Source organism: Medicago sativa, chromosome 2 (assembly GCF_051527215.1).
Source record: "Medicago sativa cultivar Bolivia chromosome 2, Bolivia_mono, whole genome shotgun sequence".
In the NCBI taxonomy this organism is placed as follows: Eukaryota; Viridiplantae; Streptophyta; class Magnoliopsida; order Fabales; family Fabaceae; genus Medicago; species Medicago sativa.
This window is the reverse complement of record NC_140750.1, coordinates 31,879,538-31,891,549: the sequence shown is the minus strand read 5'-3', so window position 1 is coordinate 31,891,549 and position 12,012 is coordinate 31,879,538. Positions and strand designations below refer to the sequence as shown.

Genomic DNA, 12,012 nt, shown 5'->3' with positions numbered 1-12,012 from the left:
TTTATTACAAGGCGGAAATGGAAGCTTTGTTACGGAAATAAGTAACCCATAAGTTTTTGGCCGCATGGAAGCTTTGTTTACGATCAAAACTTCCAATCCATAGTTTGTCGACCTTTCTTATGCAATGACGGTGTTAGTTTTGCAAGAAAAAAATTACCGCAAAGTAGAGTTTCTAGTTTTGCAAGAAAAAAAACACCTCAAGAGGTTTATAAAGTACCAAGTATAACTCCAACAAATATTTCAAAATGTAGAAGTATACACATGAGTTTGCTTAAAAGATACAAGAATTTATGACAGAAATATTTAGTGAACCAAAAGTTGTTTTTAGAGGGAATAAAAATGATATTTGATATTCCACATGTTCTAACTCAACTGACAAAAATATCGAAATTGCTAGTTCGGATGTTGTGATGACCGCGGTTTGGATTTCGGTTCCTTTACTTGTGTGTATGAGTCTCAATGACTATTTGTCATTTCGTCTTTCTATAAATAAAAAATTGATATATTTATAATGACCAAAAACTAATTTTACCTTTAAAACTAAAATACTTTTATTGAGTGCTATGGTAATTATAACTTACATTACCTGCATATTTTATAAACAATACCGAAATTGCTAGTCCAAATACCATGATCAGGGTTTGAATTTCGGTCCCGTTACTTATATGTATGAGTTTCAATAATTATTTGTCATTTTGTTTATAACTTACATTACTTTCATATTATACAAACAATAATACTTAGTCGTATAAGCATTATTCTAATTATGTAGGCATTATATTATACAGGAAAAAGAAAGCATCTTTAGACTTTAGTAGGGTAAGAAAGTCCTAGTATGAACCAAAAAGCAGACCAGCTAGGGGAGAAGAACTGTTCCCTGTCAGTTCATAAAGTAGAGGACGAGAAAGAACACACTCATATGCTTCTTTTTACAACCATGATTATTGATAACCATTCTTATTACTTATTACAAAGAATCCATACCCTCCTTTTTATTATATGATGGTAAAACACAGTCACAATTTTGCATCAAAACCATGTGCTTTCCCTTATAAATACCAACAACTCCAATGCCTTCTACTCACACAACCAATTACAGATACATTACACTATACCTTATAGTTCAAGTAACCTATCCTACAAAAAAAAAACTAGAAGGGTGTGAAAAATGGGAGCTAAGAGGTCATCTTCTTCTTCCTTATGCAATGTATTCAAGGCATGTTTCTCAAGTGGAAACAATGATGAATATTGGGAAGGTAGTGGAAGTGGAAGAAGAATGTTTGCAAGTGATGAAGATAGAGGTTGTTGGGTTGCTGAGCCTGGTATTGATAGGAAAGCTTCTGATTTCATTGCAAGATACTATGCAACTCGAGTCACCGATTCTCAAAGCCAATTTGCTTCTTGAATTAATTGCTTTTCTTCATTGATTTTCCATTGCTTGAATAATTAAGTAGCTATTTTTCCACCCTCATTTACTATGACCAATTTTTCTTTGTTCCTACCTCATTCTTCTCTCCTTCTTAATCCCTTGATCTTCGTTATCTGCAGTAATGTCTCGGCTGTTTGATAAAGATTAGACGGTTTATATTTTGAATTTGTATTCTAAACTCAATTTTGTGACGTCAATACAAACCGTCCGAGATTTGTCTAACCCTCGGCTTGCCATGACTATAGTGACTATAAGATTTTTTACTGAAAAACCATTCTTCTTGGAGCACAATGCATGACTATGTATATGTTTCCGCGATAAAGCACATAAATCATACTGATGTTTGGCGGAAAGCAACAATTCGTTGACGTGCAACTAAACAAAATTTCAAGATATATTGAGTTGATTATGATTAAAAGTATGAAAATATATGTATGTCAAAATTATTAATATTCTCTTATAGTTATATTTAGAATTAAGTTTATGTAAGAGTTATTACCTCTTGTGATGTTGTTCCATCATTTGGTTGTAGTTTTGTACTTGAGGAGTGGATCAGATGCTTGTAATTTCAAATAATTTAGTCATTAATAATGTAAGACTTTATTCTTTCTTATTGTGAGAGATTTGATATATTTGTGCGAGATTGTTTACTGTTTAGCAGTATGTAAGTTTATGCTTTTGTTTACTATTTCAAAAAAAAAAAAGTTCATGCTTTTGACAGAAACTTCTGAGTTTTTTTTTTTTCTACCCCTATGACAAAAAAAAAATGATATATCTGCCCTTAGTTGAAAATTATTATCGTAAATGCCCTTGTTCTTCTTTTGAATTGGCGAGCATGCCATTTTTTCAACCATTCTCTGCAAAAGCCTGTACAACTCTGTGTGTTCTTAATTTAAGTTGGCGAGCATGAATTTTTTAAGTTTTCTTGTTGTTCTTTATTTCAAATGGCGAGCACATTATTTTTTTTTCCCAAGCTTTTCCTGCTTGTCCTTTGAAATGGCGAGCAAGGGCATTTTTTTTTTAAATAGTTGTTACTTATGTTGTAATTAGTTGTTGCTTTTCTTTGGCATAGGACAATTTAATTATTGAAATGATTACTTTATGTTTTGATGCCCTTTGTTCTATTGCATGTACGATTCTTGCTCCAAAGTGTCCATACAGTTATACTCTCCACTTCGTCCATTGGTTCATGTTGCGGAAGTGTTTTTGTGGCTTATGGCCGTCGGTACCATTTTATGTGCTTCTTATTGGTCTGCTTGGACTGCCAGAGAAAAAAAAACTACTTAAAATAAACAAGCAGGAAAAAGAAATGCCCTTGCTCGCCATTTCAAAGGACAAGGAAAAACTACTTAAAATAAACAATAATGGCATTCTCGCCATTTTAGAAGTAGAACATTGGGAAAAAAAAATAATGTGCCCGCCATTTGAAATAAAGAACAACAAGAAAACTTAAAAAATTCATGCTCGCCAACTTAAATTAAAAACACACAGAGTTGTACATGCTTTTGCAGAAAATGGTTGAAAAAATGGCATGCTCGCCAATTCAAAAGAAGAACAAGGGCATTTACGATAATAATTTTCAACTAGGGGCAGATATATCATTTTTTTTTGTCATAGGGGCAGAAAAAAAAAATTCTTCTCTATTATCTTTTTTTGATAGAATCAGTAACTATTGTCTATTTATATTAAGAAAACTATTAATTAAAAGTATATGCAAACCAAAATGACCTATTCTGATATGAATAGCCAAGTCAATTTCTCTAATTTTTCAAAGGATATTTGTTATCAACATGGTATTATATAAACGTTCGCTTATTCTGCTATGCATAATCTGCGACCGCGATCTAAGCTGTGAAATAATAATAAATTTTGATATTGTCAAAACTGCAACTCAACCACAATTGAAGCTGCATTCGTTTATGATTCTCCGCAATATGAAAGAACGTACTGCGTCCGCAACTATTACTACAACCGGCAACCACTAGCCAAATTTCTGATTAAAAATATTAGTACAAATTTAGTTTAGTTTCATGGATCAATTTATCTTTACAATCATTCAAGTTTCAAATATATATCTATAGTAAAGATCATGTTTAAGGTTGGCAGTTTGTTGTAATGGATGGAATTTGGGAGTACTAGATGTACTATTGTATATGGCATATTATGTCCATGTCTCCATGAGTTTTGTTAACCGGTAAGAGTTTGACTTTGTAACCTAACCGTGAAATTCACATCTCGTATGAGAGAATTATAAAATAGTCCTTAGTGCTACTGTCTATTACTAACAATAATTCTTCCTTCCGCATATTTTTTTTTTTTTTGAAAGAAAAAGAAGAAAATGAACTGAATGGCATATATAATCTATACTTTAAATGTGAGAGAAACCCTTGATGTCCATCTTCATTACTTTTATTTTATTTTTATCCCGTCATTCATGACGTGCATGTTGTTGAAGATAGTAGGTCCAGTTTAGAGCACAAATTCAGTTTATCACATTCATCCGGGAGATAGGCCTAGTTCGGTGCTGGTCAATCCGCAATTGAACATCTCGAACTATCAAGCTTTGAGCACGAGCGATGCGACGAGCCCTAGGAGGAAAGAACAAATTTCATTAACTTTCATAACTCACACTGATGAGTTGGAATGCTGAGCTGGTTTTACTATCTTTTAACACAATTTTCTTGATCGTTAACGGCATGCAGATAATCGAACTTCTGATGCAATAAGAAGCAGACTGCAAATAGGTACAAGCTAATACAAATAGAAATGAATTTCCAGCCTCTCTGTTGAATTTTCTGTACAGGTCAAATTAGAAACTGTATCAATTTAACATGTTAGTTTTTTGAGGTTTAAGTTTGTCCAAAAAGTGTAAACCAATTAGATTTCACCTCCACTTTTTTTATAAACATTTTATCTTTCTCAGTTTTATACATGTAAGAATTCTATTTTCAAACAAAGTCTCTTAATTTTTTTTATTTATTTTTCTATTTCAGAGAATACTTTGCTTTGGTTGATCTAGTTTTGAATTTTGATACCATGTTAGATTTTTAGAACAAACCCACTTGGAGGAGTGTATGCTTATCAAGCTTTAATTGTTAAAGTTTGGTGACCAATCCAAAGACTTATTCTTTTCTCATCCTATTGATTTCTCACGCGCCTTATTTTGTTGACATAAAACCCTGTTAAAATTTTCAAAAAAAGATAAAATATTTCGAATTCTACAATTTGAATGGGACGCGCGAGAAACTCATCAGCTGAAAAAAGTAACGGCCCTATCCAAAACATGTAAACCAATTGGACTTCACCTTAGCTTAAACATATGTTATTCTTCTTTATCCAACAATCTGACCAGAAACGGTAACTACTTATAAAAATTGCATCATCAAATTCCCAAGGATAATGATATGAACTATCAATTAAGAAATTATTATATTAATGATGGAGCCAATCTGTTATAATGTGATGTGAGTGCAAACTTCAAATATACAGACATGAAGTTTTGTCATTTTGTGCTTTTTTATGTGAAAGAAAACCATAACCAAAGATTGAATGAAGTCACCAATAAATGTGATACGTCAAACGTACAAATGGAACAACATTCCAGCATCAACAAATCAATGTTCTCAGATCAACTTTTTAGTACAAAAGCCAATTTTAGTGCCGGGAATATTGCATAGATATATATATTCTTTTAAGAGCTACACACAAAAAACATTGTTAATGCACGTATATAAATGGTACACAAGTGGTGTACATAAATGGTATGTCACAATTTGTCGAAAAAATGGTCTTTTTTCGACAACACCAGTTTTCAATTACAACGGGTCGATCTTAATCAAGGTGACATTTATGATGGGAAGGCTTCTTAATTTTCCCATGATGGGAAAAGGTCAAATATATCATTGATATATTCATAAAATATTGGATGGCCTAGATGTGAGATTGGGTACCTTTTGTACCAATTGCCTTGTTAGTTTTAATGCATTTATGAATGTGCCCCTCCATTTTTGTCCAATATATGTTAATCAAATATAATTCCTAATGGACTATCTCTTTCTTTTTTTTTTCCGCGGCCTGTCTAAGTAAAAAATATTTATGTCACATGTGCATAAATATTTTTAACATCAGGGAATTATAAATCTATGATTGAGTTTTAGCAAATATTCGACCTATGTGTTACAACATTATATAAATATTTTTATTACGCATTTATACGCATGTAAAAAATGCAATCACTTGAGTTACTTTGCCTTAAAAGAACTTTGAGGTGTACCGATACTTTGTTTCTTAAATTTATAAATTAACGATCATTTTTAGGTCTAGCGGCGCAGCTTGTTGCCCGCTTGCCTTCTATTCAAGTGTAAACTTATTATTATAATAAATTGGATCTCAATAGTAAGAAATTTATGTGTGATATCCACCTTGATTTCACCCAATAAAAGAGTGAGTGTTAGAGAGTGTCAGAAAGAGAGTGTTCATATCACTCCTCTAAAAAGTTATTTGTCAACATTTATATTTTCGAAAATATAATTTTATAGAAAAAACATCATTTCATTGTTTATAAGAATCATAGTAATTTTTTATATATTATTGTAAAAAATAATCAATGTTCTTTATTATAAGTGATAAAAATAAAAAAAATATATCAATTATATTTCGTTGACTTCACATAATTTCAAACAAACACTTCATTTATCGGTTAATTATAAATGACAAAAAGTCTTTTTATCTTCTTCTCCTTCACTAAATCCTTCATTTCGATAAAGAACGGTATGTGTAAATCGGACAAGTTCAATTCCGCGTGATTTCACCGGCATTAAGATAAGATTTTTTTATTGAAAATATTTATAAAATAAAAATCTGTGTAAAAAGTATAATAAAAACAATAACTGGGTGATAGAATTATATTTACTTTTTCCTTCAAAAAAGAATTATATTTACTTTTATGGGAGTGAAAATTGTAAAATAGAAGAAACTGGTTGGTACCGGCTATAACCTGTTAATTCAGCTTTTCCCATCATGGGAAAATTAAGAACCCTTCCCACCATAACCTGCACCCTTAATCAATAGCAAAGATAGTTTAAAATTGATTTTTTTTTAACGGAGATGGTTTAATATTGATTTTATTGTTGTGTAATCTAAATTGTCCGATCTTAATACATAAATATGTGTGCTTCTATTATATTATTTCGTGCCAAGCAATATCGTGCAATCAACACAACACTTTATCATCTCTCCGTTATTTCACATAACTAATGCACATTTGCTCAAAACCATATTCGTTCATCGTGATTTTATTAAACTCACCGCAAATCCAAGTACAAACTAAAACACGATTTTTTCACCTCGAAGCCAAAGTATTGTGTTTTGCTTTTGCAGCTCTTTTAGCCGCAGAAGTAACTCCAAATTCTAGATATTTATTTATGTACCAATATCTAAATACTTAAATCATGACGTAAAATCCACTTTTCTTACATGATACGGTCTAACTTACATATATTTTGTTCTTACACATAGGCTTTATAGACTAAAATATGCCCTATAGTATATAAGTTGGAGTACAGATAACTATGATTTGACTCAAGTTTCATTTTTTCCCTACATAGCATGAAATTAAACAAATTCATTGGTAACTTGGGGATCATATGTTCTCTCATGCAACATTTCATATTCTTGCTTATCACTATTATATGGTTTCAACCAGAAAAACGTGCACATCTGGAAACTTGGAATCTGATTTGAAGTTATCTCTTAAAAAACTTGACAATAATCAAATTATGGTGATACAGTCCTATGTTGATGATCTTATTATTTTGCAAAATAATGCAGTAATTTTAGGCAAAGAGCATATATATTTTATTAATATGTTGGGATGTTACTGTTAGGTCCAACCATGATTTCTAATATGGTATCAGAGCCTCCTCCAGTATTCATTGGGCCACCTGCTATCAATTTTTTGCTATCAGGTCACCCATCATTTATGTCCACGCCATAGGTGTCCAGTCCTGGGCGTGAGAAGATATGTTAAAGAGTCTCACATCGGACAAATGATGACTTGAACATGTGTTTATATAAGTGGGGGAAGTCCTCACCTACAAAGTCGATTTATGGGATTGTGTTAGGCTCAACCAGGGGCGGAGCCATGTATAAGAGACTGTGGGCACATGCCTGCACTTGATTTAGGAGAATTTGTTTAGTAGTTATATATTTGACCAATATTTCTCAAAAAAAAAAAAATATTTGACCAATATGACTCACATCCATCACTCCACCACTAACACAAATAACACACCCCTTTAGTCTTATTTATGGTGTTATAAAGTGACTAATACTCTCCATTGGCCTATATACAAAAACACTCTTTTGTTTCATAATAATTATAGCAAACCAATTTGTCTCAATATTTGTTATTTTTACAATTAATTACATTTTCATAACAAATTAATATTATGTTATCCACTCCAAGTTATTTTAATAAGGTTCATTAGATAAATTTATTGTTATTTTCCTTTCATTTATAATTTCTCATTGATATTGTAAACATAATTAACTAATATAACAAGTGTACCGGGACACTCTTTAAGGATTTTAAGTTCATAAATTTTTCTTTAAAAAAGTTAAATACTACAATTTTTAATACATTGAAAACACAAAATTTCATAAAAATATACCATTTAATTAAAGGTCTTAAAAAGTGTCTGGGGACGCTCAGTAGCATTTTTTAACTATAAGCATCTTTCATTCTCGCATATTGTGTTTTCAATTTCTCTCTAGTCTCTCAAGTCGTCTTCTCTTCTCATTCTTCTCTTTCCTATATTCCATTATTGATCTTCTTAGAGGAAATCCCCTCTTATAGATTTCACTTTATTTTTCCATCTTATGCAATTTATAATTTGTTTATTATTATAATGAGATTCGTTATATATTAAACAAAATAAATATATCAATCTATTATACATATATATATATATATATATATATATATATATAATGCTATAAATTGATATATATGGTGTGTTTGCTATTCAAATTTTTTGGATCTGCTACCATATATAATGCCCCCACTAGTAAAAATTTCTGGCTCCGCCACTGGGCTCAACCACGATTTTTAAGAGTTACTTTAGCAGGAATTGAAATTTTTCCTTTCAATAGCAAAGTTACATAGCATCCGGATGGAATAAAGCAATAAAGTTATTGTAAGGACAGTACTATACAAAGGAGATTAATTGATGTGTTCTGCTTTTAATTTTTTCTTTTATGGAAATTGATGTGGTTCTTGATATGCTGCAGATTATATCATACATACTCATATTTGATAAAGCATAAAGAATTTAAAATTGGATTAAACTACCATCTTTAGATGTGACATTTTAGATAAGCAACTATGTATTTAGCCAACTAAGATGGTTTTGATAGTTGTACCCGATTCCTTTATATCTCTAAGATATGATTGAAAGAAAGAAGAAAAGGGGTATGCAATTATCCAATTAATGTTCACATTTTGATGTGTTTCAAAGGCATCAATTGAGGCCTATATGAAAGGAAATTGAGGAAGTGAATGAATCATTCTCATTATTTGATTCTGAAATATATCAACAATATTTATTGAGGCCTAATGAAATGAGTCGCACTCGCAGCTGAAAGCCATGACTATAACTATTTCTAGTAATACATATTTTTTAAGGAAAATTTAGATGTATAAAGGATAATGACAAGGAAAAGAATGTCATCTAAGTTGGTATCATAAACATAACAATTATCTATAGTCACAACCGTCCATTTTAATTCGACCAGAAGGTCGAGTGTTTTGAATTGGGATGATTGCTCAATAAACCTCTCAAATTTTGCACATTTTTTGAAAAAACTAATTGATGGTTACAACCGGATCGAAGTTAACACACAGAAAAAAGAATGATCGAGAGTTACAACTTACAACTCTATAGACCGGTTTGAGCCAATAAATTGCACAAACTTTTAGAAAATTAAGCTACTTAGACCATTCCCAATGGGATGGGGAAGTCTTGGCCTCATAAGGCTTTTTTATTTTTTTTTGACAATGATAGCTTGGTACCACATAGGTATCTTCATTGAGATGAAAATTACATTAGTGCTTATGAGGAAGAGGTGCTACGTCAAGCTCTTTCTCTATGTGCGGGTGTCATCTCTTTTTAATATTAAAATATTTAAATATAAAGTTAGGGATTTATGTTACATTTTGATGTGTGCACTTTCGTCCTTTCGATTGTTCAATATAAGTCTATAATATTATTAAACATTTCTATCAAACTCATGATGCATTAACAATAAAAATCAAGAGTCTAGTACATTTTTGTTGCAGGGCAGAAGAAACAAAGCGTAGAGTAATGATACTTTGATGATGAAGGTGATGGTGTATTGGATAATAACAATGAAGAAGTCAACACTACGATTGACTGAGATTATTTGTACCTCAAGTAACTAGCTGAGAGGATATTTTAGAGTGATTAGATACACTAAGCTAGTTACTTCTCTAAGCGCTAATTAATTGAAGTACAAGTAATCTCAATCAACTGTAGTGTTGACTTCTTCATTCTTATTATCCAATAGTGTGGAAGTTAACAATCACTCTTAATATGGGTGTCCATCTACAAGCAAGTAGATGAGGAAAAATAAGTGTTATTGTATGAGGAAAAATAAAATAAAAAAATTATAATCTATTCAACTCCATTTATTTATTCTAGCATAAAATATCCAAATGAGGAAATTAAAACTTTATTTCGTTTTGTTTCATTCCACCCCATTAAGTTTCATTATGTTGATTTTACACTATCCAAACAAGCTTTAGCCTAAATTGTTTTCCCACTTCTATTTTTAACATTATTCTCATGATTCTCTAGGCATTATTTAAATGGAAGAAAAGAAAGCATCTTCAATCTGTAGTGACACACAGTGATAATAGTAAGAAAAGCAACATTGGTCACATTACAACCTTAGGGAAAACAGATAAGTGTCACTTCATATGTTACGTGTCACATTCATGCAATCTTTACTTTTGATATGAAACAATAGTAATCTTGTGAAACCATGTGGTATACCACTCTATAAATATGTACAAAATCAGCTTATAGCTCAAGCATCTAAATATCCTTCAAACACATTAAAGGGGGTGTAGTGAGTAAGTTACCAAGTGTTAAGACTTAAGACTCAATATGGGAGCAAAAAAGTCATCTTCTAACTCATTTACAAGCTTATTCAAGTGTTGTTTTTCGAGTAGAAGCAGTTATGAGCACTTGGAAGGTAGTGGAAGAGGAAGGAGGATATTTACAAGTGATGAAGATATAGGATCTTGGATTGGAGAGCCAGATATTGATAGGAAAGCCTCTGATTTCATTGCTAAATATTATGCTACTAGAGTGACTAACTCTCAAAGCCAATTTGCATCATGAAAATTGGATTTCTTCATTGCTTATGAATTCCATTCTTGCAAGGAATTATTTCCAATTTTTCTCTCTTTTAATTGGACCACTATGGATCCAATAGTTATAGTTAATTGTTAGGTAAAATAATATGGTCATCAACAATGTGACCCGTTTAATCTACATGAGTTTTTTTTTTTAGGAACTATATATATTTATATGTTAATTCTTGTACTTTTATTAAAATTTATGTTGCTTGAACATATAATTGTAAAATGAAAGGTTAATGATCTATCACATTTCTTTTCAAAAAATGATCTATCACATTTGGAGATAAGCTCTAGTCTATGCTTGGATTGGTGGCGAGTTCGTCAATATCACAGTGACACCATGATTTTCTGAAACTCGAAAATGTATTTTTACTTCAACTCCTATATGTATGCCTAATTTTTATTTTTGGTTGTTTAGCTATCTCAAACTATATATGTATCATCTTATACTGAGTTTGGAACTTTAGTTTATGGGGGAAAAGTGTTGTCACTATCTTATCTCTTTGCTTTATGATGAAAATGCTAGTAAATATTTGAAAATTGATGCCTTAAATTTAGAGGAAGTTTTTGTGGGGTGAGGAAGTTTAAGGAGTTTTTTTTCTTTTGCTTGAGTTAGGCAGCTAGAAGTGTTTAAACCTAAATATAGAAAGGATCAGGAGCCAAGACACTATATACAGTTATCCTGACACTTAAGATGGTGTCTTTTTGAAGAAATGTGTTATCTTTACACAAAAAGAGAAAAAAAAAATGTAGAGTAGGTTTAGGATTATGAGTCATCTGCCGTGTGCTTCAATTTATTTTTAGGCTACTACTAGAAAAAATCTTTTTCCACCTTTCATTCCTCCTTGTCACCCTCAAAAATCTTCATTTTACTTAGTTTGGATTATAGAATTTGAATTCATTAAGAATACATAAAAGAAAGGGAAAAAAAAAAACTTCAATTAAATCACAATGTTCCTCAACAACAACATAATTCAACCACATCAATTTCAAAAACATAATTCAACGACGTAACACAACAACAACAATAATAGCGACAACATGATTACATCATCGATCAACTAAACTAAATTTTTCATTGTGTCCACCCATGCACGCTTTGATTTCTTTGTATGTTCTAGGCCAAATAAAACTTTCC

At 31.2% G+C, this 12,012-nt stretch overlaps 2 protein-coding genes across 2 annotated transcripts; both read left to right on the top strand.

Annotated features, from left to right (window-relative positions):
- The first annotated feature begins 959 nt into the window (after positions 1-959).
- Positions 960-2,042, top strand: LOC146946272 (uncharacterized). The gene has a single exon (XM_085744417.1). It carries the CDS (start codon positions 1,169-1,171, stop codon positions 1,403-1,405), a length of 237 nt encoding a protein of 78 aa, XP_085600543.1. The 5' UTR covers positions 960-1,168; the 3' UTR covers positions 1,406-2,042.
- Positions 2,043-10,535: 8,493 nt separating this feature from the next.
- On the top strand, positions 10,536-11,340 carry LOC146946271 (uncharacterized). The gene has a single exon (XM_085744416.1). The coding sequence runs from the start codon at positions 10,618-10,620 to the stop codon at positions 10,852-10,854; it is 237 nt and encodes a 78-aa protein (XP_085600542.1). The 5' UTR covers positions 10,536-10,617; the 3' UTR covers positions 10,855-11,340.
- Positions 11,341-12,012: the final 672 nt, after the last annotated feature.